Consider the following 22,111-nt stretch of genomic DNA (forward strand, 5'->3'; position numbering starts at 1 on the left):
TAATTTTGCAATAATTTGATATATTATTTTTATTTTATTTCATGTTATTCAACATGAAATAATACATGCCATCATTTGATTTCTAACTAAATTGAATATTCTCCTTTACTTGCAAGTGTTCGTGTAGGCCTACTGTGGTGACAATTTTTCTATGAGCATTGAGCAGAAATCGTATGTTGTACAATACTCATCATTTCCTTGTATTTTATGTTTCATTTCAGAATGAAATTAAATTGGTAGCTGTATTATACGAAACAATACCACGCGAAACTTGCCAACAACAATGCCAGACGAAATTGATGACGGCATACAAAATCCCGGTTTCGAAGGTGGCGAGTCCCTAGGAGACTCGGCTTCAAAAACTCGACCCGTCGGCGTAGTCAGACCGGTACAAGCCAAGGGTGCCGCGGATGACGACGCGAAGCCGAGTCACGTTGAAGTGGAAGATGCGGACGATTCGTTGACATGCGGATGGGGTCCGCTAAGGCCGAAATGCTTGCAAGTGAGTGTATGAAATGCGAACGCAAAAGTGCACCCTCAGAATTGTTTGACCAACCCTTAAGTTGGTTAAAATGTAAACCGACCAACTGTTGGTTAAAAAATTACAATTCATTGTGAGTGCAACTTTGTTTTAACCAACTGTAGGCAGGTTCATAATTTTAAACAATTTACAGGTTGTTTAAAAAAATCACTGAGAGTGTACGGTTAACATTTCAAATAACCCTTAAAATATGACATTATAAACATGATAAAGGAAGATTTGAATAACGTTATTCATTTTCTAGCTAGGTTAAGCATTTGTAATAATTGTATGCGTTATAAAAATACGGATGAGAGACGTTGCTGAAGATCTCATAATATCATCTTTCGATGATTATTGGTGATTTAGCATATCTACACCATTTCTTACAACGAATTTGAATGTACATTTTTCACAAGTAAACATAACAAAAATATATAATATCAGATGACTCAACGCAATCAAGATAATCCAAACATAGCATAAAGATGATGATGATGATCCACAGCATCTATATTCACGCCATATTTCTGTTAAAATATTCATAGGCGCAGGCTCATCTAATTAAGCTAATTATTACATATCTTCTGAAATATATAAGTGAGTTTTAAAAGACAATTTGATGAGTTCAATGTCAATTTCACGGAGTGATGAAGGGAGTGAGTTCCAGAGGCGTAGAGCAATAGATGAAAATGACATTCATTCATCTTAATTAAAGAATAACTTAACCTTCTCTACTCTTCAGTGTAACACATTATTTTGTACATAAAAGATAATGATCCAACTGTCATGGTTGCAATAAATAAATGTATTGAGCAAAAATCATTTCAGTGCTTCAACAGGCCCACTGGATTCCTCGTCTTTATCAGTGTAACACATCATTTTGAATAAAAGATAATGATCCAAATGTCATGGTTGCAATAAATAAATGTATTTAACAAAATTCTTTCAGTGCTTCAACAGGCCCGCTGGATTCCTCGTCTTTGTCTCCATCTTCGGGTTCGTCCAAGGGATGACCGTCAACGGACTCGTCTACGTCGTCACCACCACACTCGAACGCCGCTTCAACATCCCCAGCGTCCGATCGGGGTTCATCTCCAGCTGCTACGACTTTGGGACGCTGATCGTCGTCGCCTTCGTGACGTACTTCGGGGAGAAGGCACACAAGCCGGTCTGGATCGGGATAGGAGCGCTGGGTTTCTCCTGCGGTTCTATTCTGTTCAGTGTACCACATTATTTGACCGGGCCGTATCAGTTTGAGGTCAGTTTAGTTCAATTTAAATGTATATATTTCCATTAAACATCTCATTGTAAGAGTAATGTTCATGAAAATGATAATATAAGACCTATAACTCATTAGAACAGTTCGTGACAAAATACAACATAATTATGAGCAAATGTAAACTCAAACGCTGTCAAAAGGGGAAAAGGGAAGTTATACTATCGAAAAGATGGGTTTCTTAAAATATCTTACCATATAAGCGTTCTAACAAGATATAATTGGAATCCGTAATGAAATTTGAATCTCATTTGGCCGCATGATAATGATTATTATAATAATTATTATTACCATTATTGCTATTTTTACTGTTATTATCATTATCGTTATTATTATTATTATTATTATCATTATTGATATTATTATTGCTATCTTAATCGCTATCATTATTATCATCATATATTTCAGTCTGTCGACGTTCCAACTTGTGATCTGAATAGTACGATGCCGGGTGGGAGCACGGAACTCGAAACAGGCCTCAGCCGTTATTACATCATCTTCATCATCGCCCAGCTCATTCACGGCATCAGTGCTTCTGGGTTATATACCCTGGGCTATACGTTCCTCGATGAGAATACTCCAGTTAGTAGAGCGTCTATTTATATTGGTAAGAACTTTCATCAACCTTTGCAATTTTAAATATATATATACATGCAGATGAAATAACTTATTTGTGAAACTTGATTTCAATCGCAGCCCCTACTCCCCGCCCCCCAAAAAAACCTAATCTATACTTCAGGAGCCCGTTTCATAAAACTTGTTATAATAACCAATTTGCAATAATAGTTTAAAGCTACTGAAATCCATCAATTTGATAGGCTGGTGGTAAACTTGTTATAGAAATTGTACATTTGCTACTGAACAAGTCTTTGTGAAACAGGTCCCCGATCGGTTGAAAATCAAATTATCAGGCTTTTATCGCTGTCATATGAAAGATTCATCCAAACTTTCTTCATAGTGCAAGTTGCAGATCCGAACCAGATCAGAGGTATGTTGTCACAAAAACAAATCATACTTGAGTCACAACGCGATCTTTGGTTAGTTGAAAATTCCAATTGCGTTTGGTTTGTAGAGATGCGTTTAATTGCAACTAAACTCTTTCTTTAATAGGTCCATCTTACTTTATCAGATTATCATTATTCACTGCTTTGTGTTTTTGTTTTGTTTTGCTTTTTTTTCCTCTGAAATTTAAAATAATTTTTATTGCCTGAAATATCTCATTTGTATTCCCATTCGTTTTTGTTCTGTTATTCAGGTATATTTCAAGCATCTTCATTATTCGGGCCTGCCTGTGGATATCTAATAGGTGGTGTTATACTTGAGGTCTATACTGACCTTGATGTTGACATCTCTCAGTAAGTTCAGATTTGATTCCAGTTATAACTACTATGGACCAAACAACAGGAACAAAGCAACCCCCTAAAAATAGCAAAATGAAATATGAAGGAAAATACATAATCGAAAAGAACCAAATAAATGACACAAATGGAGTATTACAAAACAGATTGAATGGCACATTACAGCTTCCAAGATAAATAGACCTAAAATAAAACAAATGAATAAATGTTGTACGGCAAACTACTACTGAATTTGTTGTGCGTTATCAATACAACTCGTGAAGAATTAAAAGCAAAACAAATTATAGTTGAACAATTTAGCCTTCTTAGACCTATCTTCTATTTCTTTGTTTCTTATTTTCTTTCCGTGATGGAGTCCTGTATATTACAAACGGATATGCTCGAAATTTCGGAAAATTTCCTTTCCACGGGTTTTGTGTTCTTAACTACCTTTCATACTTTTTTTTCGCCCGTATTCAATGAAAGCAGAAAAGGGGCACTGTCTCTTGATAAAATAGCACAATTGCTTAACCGAATTATACTGGAAATAGTAAATAATTTGAGAGAACTATTTTACGCCATCATAGTAGAATCTTATATTTTAATCGATAGACTACAATTGTTTCTAAAAAGAGAAAAGGACAATACAATTCCATGTTTTTTTGGTTTCAGGTTAGGTATTACTTCAGATAGCCCACTGTGGGTTGGTGCATGGTGGACTGGCTTTCTTCTGACCGCCGCCATCTCTTTTCTGGTTGCTTTCCCGCTTATGGCATTTCCAAGATCTTTACCAGGTAAAACAAACGCAAAATATTAAATTATTTCTTCTAATTCCAAACAAGATAGAAACAAAATATTGATCACATCAACGACGACATGATTATCATAACAGGATCAAAAACCAATCAATTCCAGGGAAGTGAAAAATGCCCTCCCAAAAAACCCTAAAACACCCTTTCACTCGTATACAATATCATTATGAAGGATGGCAAAGTTACAATATATTTGTTATACATTGAAGAATTGCTCTTTGAAAATTATGATGTTCGAACAGAAGATGGTGCGCAACCTTTCTGCACGGTAGCACTATTTTTTTTCTGAAAAGTCACGTCAATATTACTGGATATTTATTATCCCATCTTTTACATCATTATTTAAACCAATTTTTACAGATTGCAGTTCTGTCATCATCTGTGAGATATTAATCGCTAGTAATCTACAAATTTATAACAGTTGTGATTTAAATTTATAAACGTTTGACTAATCATATCGTTTCAGTTCGGATTACTGATGATGATTTTGTGCTATCAATATAAGACCTCTTTCTGACGATTTCACATCGCTGATGTTCTTTACATTTAGGGAAGAAGAAAGTTGAACATGCATCACAGGCTCAGAAAGGTTCCGAATTCAAACGACGATCCGGTCTCAAGAATGGCGTCAAGGATTTCCCGAAGGCAATCTGGTGCCTCATCAAAAACCTGACGTTTCTTTTTATGAGTTTTGGAGTGATTACCGAGTGGTTCCTTCTAACTAGCTTCGCAACGTTTGGGCCAAAGTACCTGGAAACCCAGTTCAGTATGACGTCCAGTGATGCCGCACTATTAGCTGGTTTGTTAAAGTTCTCATGATTTTAGATTTGACTTGATGTCGATGATGATGGTGACAGCGATGGTGATAACGATAATATGTGATGATAATGATGATGTATGATGATGAAAATGCTAATGGTGGTGATGAAGAAGAAGATGATGATGATAAAGATGGCGATGATGATGATGATGATGATGGTGATGATCATGATGATGTTGATGACGATGAAGATGATAATAATTACGATGATGATGATGATTATCATAGTGATGATGATAATTAATGACAGAGATGAAGATGATGGTGATGAAGGATGGTGATGGAGGTAATGGCATGATGAAGATGGTGGCTTTGATGAGGGGGAGGAGAAGGAGGAGGAGGAAGGTGACCATGATGACGTTTACTACGACAATGACAATGATGATGATGGTGATGATGATAGTGATGATGATGAGGATGATGATGATTTAGTAATGGTAGGGATGAGCGTTGTTCGAACTTTATCCATACATCCCAACCAAAGTGATTTTTTCGCCATCATAACAATCTTCCTTCCACATTACAGGTTATATCATCATTCCAGCTGGGCTAGCCGGGACTATCATCGGGGGTATCGTAGTTTCCAAACTAAAACTTCATTTTAAGGGTATGGTCATCATGGCTCTGTTGTGTCTCTTCATCTCTGTCCTCACCATTCCATCTTTCTTGGCAAGCTGTGACAACCCTCCGGTAGCCGGTGTCACCGTTCAATACACCAACACGTAAGAAGAAGCATTATCATGTTACAATTAAATAAAAAAACAGGGGGTGTTTAAACTGACGCCAGTTGGTGCATGGTGTCCCTATATGAGAACCACACCCTAAGATGTTAAAATAACACTCAAGAGTTTGAATATAACACTAAAGAATGATACAGTATAACACTCATAGGTGTTGGGATGAACACTCATTGGTGTTAAAGTAACACTCCACTCAAAGGTGTTGGGAGTCACAGTCACTGATGTTAAAGTAACGCTCAAACTGTCAAAGGTGTTCTGATAACACTCATGAGTTGTGAATTAACACTGTAAATTTAACAGCGGAGTACTGAATTTCACATTTTTGCCGTGCATCATGCATTTGAAGTTCGAACGGGATATCTTGTTTGTGGAAAGGATTCTACAACTTTTCGAAAAACTGGCAGAATATGAAGTCTTTGAAATACATATTAACGGCATTATTGACATTGCACTCTTTTAATCATAAAATTTACATAAGGGTCCCTTTCTCACTAAGAGTTACGATTTATCCGATCATCGTAAACTATATGGAAATCAGACAATGTCATAATTAAGTCTCCAGGAAATTAGCATGATTAATTACTTTGCAAACAAAGAACAATGAATTTTTCAAGAAAAAGATGAATGTATGATTATACATCACATCTAGAAAATGTTAGATGTTGACGATGCTGGCTTTCCATAGTTGTGGTTGATCGGATCAGGTCTCACAGGCCTAATTCATTCCCATAGACTCATGTGTTAAATTGGCACTTTAAAAAATTCATAAAAAATAAGGATGAAATTCGGGGGTCGAATGTTTACTACCAGTGGATAGGATTTATATCTGGCAATCCATATCCGACCAGAAAAGGGTCCCTCGACCGGCTCATTTTAAAAATAAACTGGCGTGTTTGAAGACACCGTCGGGGGGAGCAGATTCATCAACTCAAACAGCAAAATAGCCCTAATCCTTCCGCCAGTCAAAATATAGTCCAAAATTGGTGATATTTCTTCCCAATTAGGGAAAAGGAAGTTCAGTAATTACCAAAAATAGAATCAGTGTTAGATGGACAATCATATGCATACACTTTGTCAATCAGCCATATCAAAATAAAAAAAATAGCAATGGGTTGGCTCGAATGAATATCTATGGCCTGCCACTAGTAATTAGGCCCGTGAAACCATCAATTCTATGTGAGACGGGGTCCAGTGCTTTTTATTAGATAAGGAATCTTCATATAAAACCAATATTATTTCTCTTCATAAAGAAACCATCGTATTTTCATGACAAAGTTTGTCTTTTCATGGTATATATATATATATATATATATATAAACGATATTATATTCCGCATGTTGGACATAGATGTTATTAATGAAGCAAAGTGGTAATGCATTGTACTTAGTTCCAGTTGAGTTTATTTTGAATAAACTCAGTTGGAACTAAGTACACTGCATTACCACTAGCTTTCCCTCATATTCATATATATGTGGACATAACATACTAATTTTGTCTGTTTCTTGTAAATGTCTCATTCGTTGTCACAGTTCGCTGGTCTTCGAAGGTGATGAAGCTGACATTAACTCAGCGTGCAATGCTAATTGTGGATGTGGATCAGCGTTTGACCCAGTTTGCGGTAGCAATGGTATTCTTTATTACACGCCGTGCCATGCCGGCTGTGACGTCATCAATACAACTTCGAGTAGTATCAAGGTAATATTCTATTGTTAGGCTAGACTACTGTTATTTCCAACAACAAAAAGTTACTGATCTGGAGAGAATGACGAGAAGAAGGAAGCATATTTCCCCGAAAATCAATTCAACCTTTTACTGAACATTTATTTCGTTAAAAACCTAATTACAATGTTTACAAAATCACATGCGAATAATGCAGATAATTTATCTGCTAAACGAATGTCACTCAACTGAATAAATCGAAAAAAAAAAACCATTTAAAAACATACATTATCACTCAATTGAAAATATGAATTGTTGTTTTACTGTGTAAAACTTCTGACAAAGCATTCCAAAGTGTGATGCCAGAAGATAATGAAAAGTTCGTTGGTAAACCATGTCCTTGTTCTTGGTAAATGGAAGTCTGGTAGACCGTGTACCAGTGTGGGGGGTAAAGATGAATATTGGCATTCTTTGTAAACATAGTGTTGAACACACTTTTGCTACTCATGTTTTTTTTTAAGTTGTACACGAATTATCCACATTTCAATGATAAAGGCTAGGTGTCTTAAGAATGGCGTAAATTTAAAATGAAAATCTGTGTAAGCTTGATGACTCGATAATGACAATTACAAATCTTGAGTATTTCTTTCTAGAGTAGTAAATGTCTATTAAAATGATAATCAGCACAAACCCCACTCCCATTCAATAATACCATAGTTCAATTGCGGGGGAGGGGTCAATGTAAAATGCAAATGTGATAATATACGGGTCGGGAAGTAAAAATCAAACCTTATTTATTATTTCAATGTTTCGTGACATCATTTCACATGTATTATCTAAATGATCCTTCCACTAGATGTTATCGTTGTTGATTTCCCTTAAAATCATGTACTTAAAACTCTGAATGTTATCATTTTCAAAAAACAATGTTACTTGGGAGTTCATCTATGATAAAGCTAAAAAGCATGTAGTTTTTTTGTGTGGGGGAGGATTAAGCGATAAACTATTGGATTTGATCTATTTTCAGACTTGTATGATATTATTTCTTTGCTAATTTTGTCAGGTAAATGTTTTGGGTTCTAATGAGATTATAATATATTTGAGTTGTCGGCAAAAGAACACCAGATGATTAAGTATTTGAAGATTTATAGAAATCATAACTGCAAACTAGAAAGAGAAGCGGACCCAAGATTAAGCCTTGAGGGACTCCTCATAGATGAATCGATTGATAATGAGTGAATTAACGAATGGATGGATGAACGAATACAAATTCATCGGATGTTGTTTATTACCGGAGAGTAAAGTAGAAAGATTTTTCATGCTAAAATTAAATCTTTCTCCTTTTTACAGGCTTACAGTAACTGCTCTTGCATCGAATCCCCGGATGCAGCCAATGGCCTGCCATCATGGGCCGTCTCAGGGAAATGCTCTCAAAACTGTAGATACGAAATTTTATTCATCATCATGTTTTTCATACTACTCGCTTTCACACTGATGGCGACAGTACCTGTAACCATGGCAACAATGAGGTAGGTCAACTCCACCTGTTTTGGGGGACCTTCTAGTATCACATTATCATAAGACTTTCAAGAAAATGATCGAATATGCTTACTTTAGGTTTTGGGGATCTTACAAGTTAAGATACCTTTTCTCTTTCAATTGTCAGATTTTTAAAATATAATTTTACGCTTTGTTTTATTTTTCTTTTAACTAGAAAAATTGTGCAAGCTAAACAGTAATATTTCATTAACATCGCTGGGTTTGGCTTTATCCTCCGATTAGTTGATATGGATGTGTTTTATTACTCATTTTGTATATTTACTCTTTTGTGTATCTGATTCAGAAAAAAAATTATCGAATGAATAAACAAATTATTTTCAGGACATTTTTACGATTTTTTTTTCTTCACAACATGCAGATGTGTATCTCATGATCAAAGGAGCTTTGCCTTAGGATTCCAGTCTGTCTTATTCAGAGCTTTCGGTAAGTCAAGTAAAAGACAACGTGAAAGATAAATTGATAGATATCAGAAGTTCGTCAGAGAAACAGACCTCATGTACAGTAATCCGACTATTATCTACATATTTTGAATGCTAATTGGCAGTTCATAAAATAATCAACCGATCTTGTACGTCCACCCATTACTCTTTGTTCTGTATGATGATTTGCTCTAATATTTTACTATGTTTACTCCTGAAAAAAACCCATGGATATATCTTGATTCATATTTTTGATACACTTGTATCACGTCCAATGCCATTGTAACACAATACCTTTTCTGTTGGAACTGAAAAAAAGAAATTTGTAAAATGAAGGTAATACTAATTTTTTAATAGTCTTGAGTTTAATATTCCACTTACATTGCCATTGCCATTGCAGGTACCGTCCCAAGTCCAGTTGTTTTCGGGGCTCTTATTGACCTGACCTGTATTCTTTGGGAGGAGGACGACAGCGGCGGTCGACAATGCTGGCAGTACGACAACGAAGCCTTCAGTCGTACCTCGCTCATCCTCGCGATGACCCTTCGATGCTGCTCCATCGTTTTCCTCATCGTCAGTCTATGCCTGTATAAGCCCGGCCCAAGCGGAGTGGACCCCGGGGCCGACGACGAGGAACCCGCCGTCGAAGTCGAGGATGGGGTGACTGGAGAAACTCGGGAAAATGGGAACGCTTTCCAAACAAAATTGTAAAGACACGAAACAGTAAAAGTAAAAACGCTGTTGAAAAGGTATTCAACGCTGTTTAAGATACTTCACAGCAGTTGTTTAATAGGTTTAAAAAACTATGCATAAATTATTGAATATTGAAAATTTGCTGTTTAAAATGTTAAGCATTTCTTTATTTCAAACGACTACTGTAAAGTTTAATCAATTATAAACATCGTTGTTTAAAAGATTTTAAACAACGTTTTTATTGTGTAATATCATGTTCGATGTATACGCATCCGGGTGGAAGTCCTGTAGCAGATGATAATCACTTGTATTTCTGCCAAGACGGAGGCGAACTTGTCGCAATACAAATTACCTCATCAGAAAATTCTATTGAATATTTATCAAAGTAGGCCTATTAAATCGTAGATTGGCCATGATGCCACAACCGCTACTGATACGGTTCGAAGGCCTTAAAGATCTTCAAAATTTTCACAATCATTAGTCTTTCCATTTGTTTGATGTATTCAGAAATTTTATTTTTTAATGTGAAATGATGTGTATTTGAAATTGGTATTTTTTACTATTCTATTTCTGCAATGAAATGTCAGTCCTTTTTTAAATGTCTCTTTACCCCCTCCCTCTTTCTCTAATAATAACCTTTCCCTTATCTTCTACTTTCCCTCTTTTCATTTCTGTTTCTTCCACTTAAACTTCTCTTGCTATCATTCCTCTGTGTCTAACGTCGACCTCTTTCATAATATGTTCCTTTTCATTATTCTTTCACCTTTCGTTATCTTCAGGGGCCCATTTCATAGAACTTGTTTCTATGCATAGAACTTGTTTCTATAACAAAATTTGTAATTATTGTTTTACGTTACTGAAATCATTGGATTTGATTGGCTGATAGTGAATTTATAATATTTTTTTTCATGAAACAGGACCCTAATTGTTTTGTCATTATGGGTGTGTGTGCGTGTGTGTGTGTGTGTGAGAGGGGGTGGGGCGGTATTTATCTTCTATAACTCTACCGTATTTTAAAAAGGGGATGATGTTAGCCACTTCCGGATATGAAAAAAACTATCCTCTAAAGAGAGAGAGAGATAAAAAACAAATATTGAAGAAAGGCTTGCTGCGCATGCTCGCTTCACTCACACGCATATATTTCTTTCATAAAGGCATTTGTCTTCTCCTTCATGTCCTTCTCCTCATTTCTTTTACATCCACTATTCATTTAAGAATAGCATCCGTTTTGAAATATATCTATAAAGCATTTAGAGACGTCATTCAGATGTATTAAGTGCTATATAAAAGCGGATTTATCTACTATCTTATTTCTATTTTCGGTCAATGAAGTATAATTGTCACTTCATTTTCCAGGTCAGTTCACAGGTTTGAACAACTCACTATATGTCTTTCATATCTATATTTACAATTTTAAAGTACTATATTATTTATGTGCACCGTTAAAGGGGAGGTTAACCCTGATATGAATCTGTATTTTTTTAGTAAAGTAAGAAAAAAAAGTAATGAGATAAATAGCATAATGACAGTTTGGCGAAATTTTTAAACAGATAAACGAAGTTGTGAAAAGTTTCGTTCTGTATCGTCGTACGCAAGCAGTTTCCGGGATGTGATGTAAAATCCAGACAAAGTGTTTTTCTCAGAAAATTGAGAAACATCATTCAGGAACATCATTTCACGAACGCCTCTAAGAGCAAAGAAAAAATAGTCTTCATGGAATATTGGCCATTAAAAATTTGACTTATGGATTTTGTTTAATTACGTGTATGTATGGCTCAGTTGTTCCCATATACAACGTCTCATGATCCAATTCAAAATATAACTATTCTTTGATAAGTTTTGGGTCACACCTTCACTTAATATACATGGCTGTCTTTATTTTTCTGATGTCGTTAGTAAAACCATCTTGATGCCAGGATGTAGTTCCCGTTTAAGGGTGAACGCCGTTGAAGTTTTAATGGTGATGTCGGGGGAAGAGCGTGACTTCATGCACAATAAAATAGATCGATAATCGAATCGATTATACTGGGAAAAGATTATTTGAAATGTAACTTAAATTTTAACAGTACTAGGTGCCTTGTAGAGAGAGAGAGAGAGAGTATTTTTATTGTATTGGCAGCTGTATGAGGTTTTACCTCTAAGAATAATCATGTATTTTTTTAAAATGTATTTGATAATTTTTCTTGTCTGTTTAAGATAAATGGAATAAAATCCAATTGTGCCTTGATAAAGATAAATTTACAATATATTTGCATTACACAGTCTTTACAACTTATTTTTTTAGTTTCATCCGGTCGATGCAGTTTGAAATACTGGTTATATTCTATTTCATGACGACATTCATTCACTACTGATATGCCATGGTATTTAAGAATTCATGCAAATCTTTAAAGACGCGTCAACACAAGACGTCATAAAAAAAATTAGGCAAGTTCAAACATTAATGAGAGATGGATTGTTGTCTCTTGGCAAGTCACTGTAAGTCACTTACAGGTATTTTAATTTGCCATATTCACTTGTTCAAAATGAGTTTCCTGTAATGGGAATTCTGGAAATCGAATTGTTTGAAACAATTCAATTGAAATAAGGTGACGAGTATGTCTAATAGGAATTCAGAAAACAGTTGTTTAAAACGATGTGCCGAATGGTATAACAAAATTGACTTAATCAAAATGGGATGACAAGTAATGGACATAATGCAAATCAACTTGTTTAAAACGGCATTCCGAATACTTTTGATATCAAATTGACTTAATTGAAATGAGACGACGAGTAGTGGGAATTTGTCAAATCGACTTGTTTAAAAACGAGATGCCGTATATTTCCAATGTAACACATTGACCAAATCAAATGAGGTGACGAGTAATGGGAATAATGCAAATGAACTTGTTAAAATGAGATACCGAATAATTTCAACTTATCAAATAGACTTAATCAAAAGGAGGCGGCGAGTAATGGGAATTTTTCAAATCAGAATATTTAAAATGAGATGACGAGTAGCTTTCCAAACATGAGATCGATAGAATCGAAATGAGGTGACGAGTAATAGAAAATTCAGCAAATCTGCCTGATTAAAACGAGACGCCGGATAATTTCATACAGCGAATTGACATGTATATCGAGTTTTCAAGTAATGATAATACAACACATTTACGCATTTTAACAGATGACGAGTAGTTTTAATAAGCTAATTTTCTTAATTCGTCACAAATGTGTCATATTTTTTTTCTTCATAATGTCCCCAACACAGTTAAGCTTCCATGATTTACACTAAGAATTCCATTGAAACTGTACTTGAAACACCGTATTCATTTTGATCATATTTCTATTTATTGCATATGTTTATGAATATTTCTGAGTAGATACATGTTATTACGATGATCTATTTTTATGTATATACGGAATAAAGATATCATCTTAAATGAGACCGCCAGATGCGTTCCATTTCTGTTTTATTTCAATTTATTTGCCTTTCGACCTGCAGAGAAAAAAAGTTCAACTTTAATTTGGGTCGTCCCCGCCTCCTCCCAAAATATATGTATATCATTGCACCACCCCGAACTTTTTTTTCTTAATCAGTTTTTATTTTTATTTTTATTATACATATATATATATATTATATAAATAGTGTACAATCTATTGTACAATATACTGGATTATATGTACGACAAAAATAAAATTATCCCGAGTGCAGGTTTATTTCTCCGAGGCCGAAGGCCGAGGTGAAATAGGCTTGCACGAGGGATAATTTTATATTTGGAGTTCATATAGTCCAGTAATGTTGTATGATAGAACGTTCACTATTTATTATAGTAAATAGATCCCTCAGTCTAAGCCCCCATCATGGATTTTGCCATCCAAAAATCGAAAGTTATATTGTACATATGTACAATATAACTTTTTGAAGGGAGGTCACGTGGTACAAATCCAGCCAATCACAGCTCGTATTTTACTACCACTATTTACTATATACATATATATATATATATATATACATATATATATATATATATATATATATACATATATATATATATATATATACATATATATATATATATATATATTTATATATATTGTTTTTTTTTTGGGGGGGGTGATTATTTTTTATGTTACTATATGGAACGTCATTTAATGGTGAATTAAAATTCAAAATTTGCATTTTTTTTATACATAACATCTAAAAGACCTATACGTCATGTACGTGCCAATGTGATGATACCTAAATTGGAATGGTGGTCGAGTGGTACGTGGCGATGGTATTGGAGATGATAGTGATGATTATGATGATGATGGCGATGATGATGAAGATGATGATCGACGATGGTGATCGATGATCATGATGATGGCGATGGTGATGGTTATAATGGCAATGATGATGATGTTGATGTTCCAGGCTTGCATTAGCAAAAGCGATGAAGGCAAGATCCTTCGGTGCGTCAGTGCACCTCAATTTTGCTGCCCTTGAAAATTTTGCATTTCTTAGTTGGTTTTGGCAATTTCTATAAAAAAAACACACAACGATGCAAGTATTATGCAACCATTAATTCAATTCAACAATATCAATTAAAGAAGAAAAAATGGGTCCCAAGGCCTTTACTGCCAGGATTGGACAATGTAATTGAGAATATAAGACGATGATAATGATGTTGAAGATGATGATGATATGATGATGATCGTAATGATTATGATGACAATTTGATGATGATTATGATGATGAAGACGATGATGATGACGGTAATGATGATGACGAGTCGATGATGAACACGACGACGATAATAATGATGTTGATGATGATGTTGATGCACAGCAAAAACTGTGGTGTTAACCGGTGTACATAGAGGACCACACCAGTTACACCCCTGTTAAAATGGTGGTGTTAGTTTTACACCTATACGTGTTATTACAAAACATGGTTGTTACATTTACACTCTTTGGTGTTATGTTCAATCTCTAGGGTGTAATTTCAACACCTCAGGGTGTGGTCCTCTATTAACACTAATTGGTGTCAGTTTTAACACCATAGTTTTTACAGTGTGGTGATCGACGATGATGAGGATGATGATGTAGAAAAATATTATAATGATGATAGATTTTGTGATGATGATGGTATTGATGATAATGAAGATGATGATTATGATGATGATGAAGATGATGACGACGATGATGATCAGTGGTGGACCGTGACCCGGAGGAGACAAAGCATTGGAGGGGCACAACATTGTTCACAAACAATTCAGTGCCCCAGTCATTGTCTCCTCCGGGTCACGGTCCGCCACTGATGATGATGATAATGATGATGAAGATGATGATTGATGGTTTAATGACAGGAGAGAGGAGAGGATGTTAGAAAGCAGGAACGAGAACACGTCAATTTCCATTTAAAAAACATGCAGATCGAGATAAAATGATAAAAAGGAAATGGACAGAGGAAGCAAAATGAATGAAAGATGGATAATGCTTGAGGGGGGGAGGGTTGCTAAAGGGAAGAGATAGTGAGACTGTGGATGTAAAAAAATCAAACAAAACCCCCACCACAATAAAGGAAGAGGGGGAGCAATAGACTTCATTTTCATCATGTCTCCGACTAGACTCCAGTAATTGAACTGCGCACGCGCAGTTGAGACTGACTGAGACTGACCCTTGGCTTACTACTATTACTTCCGCCTAAAAATAATAATAAGAAAGTAAACAAAATATGAGATTCGCGAAGATGGAGTAAGAAACAAACCAGAGAAGAACCGAACTGTAAATTTGTTTCAAAATACAACTCAATACCCAGTTTATTATGGCCTAACAGCGACATTCAACTGAAATAAAGACATGTACCAGCCACCGCCGCATCCGAATTTACCATATGGTGAGTCCTTTTCAATCGATTTGTGAGAGAATTCAGTGATGCTGATGAACTTGAGTTGGTGATTCGTATGGCAAGCAGTGAAGCAGCTGATTTCGTGCGCTAGTTGTAGCATGGTGATTGTGTGGTGTATACAGTCATAGTGAGATCATTCATTGATTGAGCGCATACATGTGCACATGCATACGGGAATGCGAATGGTAACTAATAAGCATGGATGGATGCATGATCATGATGATGCGGGATGCATCTCTTAACCAATTAAATACCATGTTTACTAAATCTCTAAATCAGTAGTATTTCCAAATATATTTTGGACGTGGACCATTTGATTTTGATCTAGATCTATGTACCGTATGTAGATCTGAATATAAAATAAATAAAGAATAAACTTTTTTTTTAGGTTGAGCTCCTTATTCCACTTAACTTAGTTTTTAGTCTTAGGGGAGTATTTTTTTTGGTGCTCGGCTCACTCAGCCATTCAACTTTAATATGACTCAACCTGATTTTATATAAGACTTTAATATTGGAAGGAAGGAAACTGGTAAGCTAGAAATTACTTCAGGCAGTATTGACATCTTTAAAGTTTATGACAACAGATATGGTTTATTTTCTAAAATTCTATTTTGGCAGTTGCAAAACACAGATTTTTAGTGTAAAGTTAGTATGAAGGGGGGAGGGGCATGTCTTGTCAGTGCACTTAACTATTTTAGTTCAAATTTATTATCAATTTCATTTTATTTCACAAAAGTTTTCAGTTGATAATGTTCCTTTATGAGTAGGGCCTAAGTTAAACCAAAAGCTTTGGTCTCTGTTATGTTGGTTGTTCCGCTGAACTCCGTTGGCTCCACTCACCAAATACAGAGACCGAAGTTCTAGCTCAATCTGTACAGGGACTCAATGGCCATATATAATTAAGTTCAGATATAACTGGGAAATGAAGTTAGGCTACAGCTGAAGTATGTCACTGTTTTGTCCCCTTTTAAGTTTATTTTTCCCTGTCTTGGTGCATTTCAGGCCAAAACGAAATAATAATCCTTATTTGGTACATTTCTTTTAATAAAATATTTTCATGAAATAAAGTAAAAAATCGATGAGCCCCGTTGGGGGATTTGCATTGTTAACGGTGGCTGCACAAAAGCGAGCCGTCTGTGTAAGAGGAGCAATAATTGTTTTTTTTGTAATGTTAAATAAATCCTTGAAGCAGTTGGCTGCCAACTGTCTAGGCCTATAAAGTGTGCCATAAATCTCATAAAACTAATAATAATTTGAAAGAATATGATTTTCTTGGAAAAAACCTTGGCCAGTCAATTCCAGAATGAATGAATTAATGGTGCCCCATGTCTGCAACCCCAGTCACTTCACACACAATTCTGGGAATTCATGAAAAAGGCTGCATTTTGAGGCTGTCTCATGAAATGCATGCAATTCTTTTTTTTCCACATCATTTTGAGTCAGATTTTTAAATGAATACCTTTCTAATTTTCTATGTATTGCATGGATAAAATTTGTTATCGTTATCTTTTTTTATTAGAATCGTGCAGATAAGTGTGTGTGTGCAGACAAGGGCACTGTACAGACTCGGGGGGGGGGGGGGGGGGCCTTACCATAACTAATGCTGTTGATCATAAATTCCTTTGGGTCAATACCAGTGCATATAATTAAACAAGGTATCTTTACTACCTATGAGAACTTGACTGAAACTGGATTTTTACCTTTACCATCTTTACCTTACTAGAATAATTTCTTTTCACTTTCATACATGCTCTACTTATCTAGAGTCTATTTCTTGTTTAACTAAATAAAAAGATTATTTTTTTTTCTGAAAGCCAAGGCACAAGGATGAAACCGTAGGCCCTATAATCAATATAGGGCCTAAATGATGACTGTTACCACATTATTTTGAGTAAATATGGTATTACAGTTTGTTTCTTTCAAATTCTGATTTTTCAATAGACACAAAAATCTGTCTGTTTTGAGGAGTTTTTAAATATGGAGGTGGCTAGTCAAAGAAGGTACATGTAGTTTCAGTGAAACATCAGCAACACATTTTATCAAGCCTGAAGCTTTGGTCTATTATTTATGTAGCATGTAAAAGTTTTTGTCTAAGCGCTTTGCAATTATTATGCCAGTTATCAGATCCTGGCATGCCCGCACACAATTTATGCACTTTCCCCACTCTCTGGGGGAACTCGTATTCCAACAATGCCATTACAAGTTTGCTATGCATACTACATCTAGGCTTTTGCATCCCACCTGGTACCCATTTACATGTAACACCTGGTTGAAGAGTGGCAAAGTGTAGATTGATGCCAAAGAATGCTAGGCCCATTTGGATGCAAACATACATTACAAGGCAAGAGTCCAAACTGCGATGTCACAACGCTTCTATGACGCTTTCGAAAAGTAGCTGAAAAATTACAGTTGTGAAGAATGAGTTCAGTGTTAATTGAGACTGATATTAAACTCATTGAAAAGTTCCATCAAATATTAGTTAGCTTTACGATTTTCAGTAAGCTTTTAATGGAACCAAGTTCTGGTACTAAGTGTCAAGTATGATGTTTCTTTGTCTTAGCCTTAGTCTTTGGTAAGGTAGAAATATAATTCTCTAGATAAGATTACTGTCCCGTATGATTATTTGTAAGTTCTAAATTTCTGTGAAATTGAAACACAGTACAATCTTATCTGGAACAGGTGTATGCTGCCTCAGATCACTCAACTTTTGACCTTGTTTATCTATCTACATGTAGCTTGGCAAGGCAATAGGCTAATAGTTGGTATATTATTATCAATCAACCATGATTGGCATTGGTCTTTTTGATCAACACAAGTCAGCTTTCCTACTGCGCAACCTAGACACCGTTCTAAATATCTAAAGTTCTAAAACTAGTGTACTGGAAACTAGTAAACTAGTTTAACGTGTAGTGAGAACAGTCGAAGCGATCTTGGAAGTGATCTTCCAACCAGGTTCAGAAAACCACCTGGCGATGTAGTTTTGAATATTGCTTTGCCCTGTTAAACTGGTTTTAGTGTAAGTGAGGACACAACGTTCTTTAGGAAGCGATCTTTGCACATTTAGAGCACGCTACTCCACATGAAAGGTGTAGAATGCCTACACTGCGATTTTGAATTTTGCATGAAACATGTCACCCCATTGAGAGTGTTTTCTTAGCAACAAGATCGCTTTACGTGAAGTGATTTTGAAAACCACTTTCATGTGATCAAGTGGAACGATAGCAAAGCGATCTTCCAAACTGGTTTCCTGAATCAGTTTCCAGTAAACTTAGCATAATGAGAATGGTCTCTATGAATTTGGCACAGTAGGCCTACATGTATGTGTTACACACCAAATAGCAATTAATTCTTCTATTTAATATCAGTCATTCCTTCATGGCATGTAACTTGTGACATAAATTTACCAGTCTAACTAAAATCTGTTTCTCAAAATGAGCAAAAATAATGTCCCACTGTAGCGGTTCAACTTTCAATTTTAAACTTGAAAGTCTATTGCCAATAATAAAGATGTAAAAGTAAAACAATGATAATAATACGAACTGCTAAATATCCATTAAGATTTCATATTCAAACACATGTGGATGACTATCGTAGGAGAACTTCCCCACATTGACACACTATGGAAACTAATTGATCTTAATTATGAAAAATTATCATAAAAATTCATGTATTCATATTTATTCCAATTCAGGCATTTTTTAAAGGTTCTCCTTTGCAATGATTAATCTACTGTTTGATGAACACTCGCTGTGTATTACTGCTTGCATTTTAGTTTTTGTACATTGTTTGTAATAATTGTATGAAGCTATTAATATTGTATGAGAATGGAATAAATGATCAATCAAATGAAATGTAACTACTTGAATACTTTTTTGTAAAATGGGCTCCAACTCGATAGAATTACCCATAAAACTATTGACTATCCTACAAGCGGGTATTTTCCTTCTTTTGTTCAATTGTAAAAATTCCTTTTTTGTATATACGGTACTTAACCCAGATCGAAATTCATGTAACTTGCCAAATATGTAGGCTACATGGCGACTCATTGGGGCGAATTGGACACTAAGGGGGGCTGAATTACCCTTAGTCCCGTGTTTTATATTCCATTGTTTGGGTTTTCCCCACTACAGTACTTGGCATGATTGCCATACCTGTGATGTTGGCATGTGGCCAGTGAAGTATTATTGCATGGTTATGCTTACTACATCGTACATTAATGTTGAAAATTGGCAAGACTTGTTGCAGGTGAAACCGGAGTATGCTTTTCAAGAAAAGCATGGCGTTTGTACAACCAGTGATCAATCAAGGTATTTTGTTCAGGTGATGCTGTGTGTTTTGATCTCGTTTGCCTACGGGTGTCAAATTACTTGAATAGTTATGCTGACACAGATTCTTGTAACTTATTATAATTGAAGTTTCTCAATAATATGATATCACCTTTGCCTTTCTGAGATGTCATTGTAGTTCATGTTTTTTATCATTAGAAGTAGTTGTTATAGCTTGATCATATCATCCAACTGATCAGATGACTTCTAACTGGCATGCTATATATTATTGTATATTGGAGAGATTGAACAGATTCAAAGACTTGTATTTTTATGATAAATTTTAGGGCCCATTCATTGTTTATGTGATAACAATGTCAGGAGCTTTTTAATGATAATTAATGTAAAATTCAAGACCCTGGTGAGTGGTGACCCTCATGCAAAATGAAAGTTTATGACAGTAGATGACTGAGCACCTTCACGTGCAATTTTTTTCCAGTTGTTCAGTCATGCGTAACATTACGAACAGCTTTGTGAAACAACATGAAATTCTGTTATCCAAATACATGTAAGTGTTTACTCTGAAAGGTATAAAGGTTTGATTTGAGTTTTATTTGGAATTGAATCTGTTTTTTCCACTGTTTGTTTTCATTGACAATTCATATTTTTAATACATACCTGATAAACAAAGAATAATTTGGGATTACATGTTAAAGTTGGAAAAGCATATAAAATGTCTAGAAAAATAACAAAGTACATGATTTTGGAAAAGAGGTTTTTTCCCAAGAAATAAAAGTGGTGGAACCAAAAGTAAAAGCAGGACTTGTATTTCTTAGGTCCCTGAAAATATGAATGGTTTAATGATATTTTTATGTACATGTACATTGAAAGTGTTATGTCTAGAAAAGTTAAGTATTCAATGATTAAAGATAAATTCCAGTTTTGGTAACGATCTCAAAATGACTTTTTACAGAATCCAATATAATGACCACCCAAGTGTCTGTTTGTATGAATAAAAAATATTTGCCAAAGGATTCTGGGAGAAACTGTGTAATTGCTGAGAAATAAGAAAAATAAGCGCGGATTCGGTCACTTCTGTCGGGTCTTTATTCCAGCAATAATAATACACTGTCCCATGTGTGCCTATCTGTGTTGGTGATCTTCAGTGTGAACGTTTTTCAGTGTAGATTTCAAGATTTCACAAAGTTCAGTTTATGTAACTGTACCAGATCTTCATCCTCGATAATATACTGACATTTAAGCCTGGTTTTACAGACTTTCTCATGAAATCAGTGTTTACTGCAACTACTGGAATTTCTCTTTAAGTAGGGCCTACAGGTTGGAAAAAGTTTCTGTGAAAAACAGAAATGGTGGAACCTGAATTAAAAGCAGGCCTTGTATTTCTTAGATCCCTAAAATACAAAGAATTATACTGATAATTTTATTGTTTTTCATTGAATTAGCTCAGAATTAGGTAAGAAATATTATTGTGAGCAAAGTTTTTGGAATGAAAAGTCATTTGATATGTTGCCATGGTAACCAAATAGATTATATATTTTTTGAAAGAGAGTGCAATTGAGTGATGAATATAGTCATGGCATTGCACTATTTACATAAGAATTGCCCATATTGTCAGCTATATGTACATGTAGACACCAAGGTCATAGAATACCATTGCTTCTTACGAGACTACATATTCACATGCAAATAAAGGGCTTGCCCGATCTACATGAGAGATGCATGCAGATGTTCAATTTTTTATTGCCCATTTTTAATAACAAGTACTCAATGCATAGCTTTATACATTAATAGAATATTACAGTACCGTACATGTTTTTTTCACTTGTGTCCAATTAGTTCCTTGTAATCTCCTTTGTTCTTTGTCTGATTGAGGAAGGAAATAGTTGAGATATTTATTGCTATTGTGCACCATTATGAAGGTAGGAAACCAATATCTTTAGCCCCCCCCAAAAAAAAAAATTATGTTATACTCATTCGACCCTTTGTGATGTGCTGAGTCGTTAATGGTTTTTATTATTATTTTTCTTTTAGCAGACTCAAATTTTCAAGGGTGCCATTTTCAGAGTAAATCTGAATTTAGATTTTTCAACATATTATCTGCCATAGAAGACACT

At 35.1% G+C, this 22,111-nt stretch overlaps 2 protein-coding genes across 4 annotated transcripts in view; both read left to right on the plus strand.

Moving 5' to 3' along the window:
* Nucleotides 1-221: 221 nt before the first annotated feature.
* LOC121418870 (solute carrier organic anion transporter family member 4A1-like) lies at nucleotides 222-10,646 on the plus strand. Its single transcript, XM_041613059.1, has 11 exons — nucleotides 222-502; nucleotides 1,473-1,781; nucleotides 2,208-2,406; nucleotides 3,055-3,154; nucleotides 3,809-3,930; nucleotides 4,499-4,747; nucleotides 5,295-5,490; nucleotides 7,038-7,203; nucleotides 8,518-8,696; nucleotides 9,086-9,150; nucleotides 9,547-10,646. Exons 1-11 carry the CDS (start codon nucleotides 284-286, stop codon nucleotides 9,855-9,857), a joined length of 2,115 nt encoding a protein of 704 aa, XP_041468993.1. The 5' UTR covers nucleotides 222-283; the 3' UTR covers nucleotides 9,858-10,646.
* Nucleotides 10,647-15,462: 4,816 nt separating this feature from the next.
* Nucleotides 15,463-22,111, plus strand: part of LOC121418879 (protein argonaute-2-like) — a 32,850-nt gene continuing 26,201 nt past the window's right edge. For 2 of the 3 annotated variants that reach the window (XM_041613072.1, XM_041613086.1), the window contains exon 1: nucleotides 15,464-15,699. In XM_041613072.1, coding sequence (XP_041469006.1) covers nucleotides 15,663-15,699 — 37 coding nt within the window. In that variant the 5' untranslated portion in view covers nucleotides 15,464-15,662. Of the gene's footprint in view, nucleotides 15,700-22,111 lie in introns of all 3 variants that reach the window. The other variant, XM_041613080.1, reaches the window with a different exon arrangement.

The sequence above is a fragment of the Lytechinus variegatus genome, chromosome 1 (genome assembly GCF_018143015.1).
Source record: "Lytechinus variegatus isolate NC3 chromosome 1, Lvar_3.0, whole genome shotgun sequence".
NCBI lineage: Eukaryota > Metazoa > Echinodermata > Echinoidea > Temnopleuroida > Toxopneustidae > Lytechinus > Lytechinus variegatus.

Bases quoted from the DNA above. Each gene is read 5' to 3' on its own strand.
- LOC121418870 (XM_041613059.1), top strand. From the start codon at position 284: ATGCCAGACGAAATTGATGACGGCATACAAAATCCCGGTTTCGAAGGT. The intron at 503-1,472 runs GTGAGTGTATGA...AAATTCTTTCAG, and splicing joins TAAGGCCGAAATGCTTGCAA to TGCTTCAACAGGCCCGCTGG. The intron at 5,491-7,037 runs GTAAGAAGAAGC...TCGTTGTCACAG, and splicing joins ACCGTTCAATACACCAACAC to TTCGCTGGTCTTCGAAGGTG.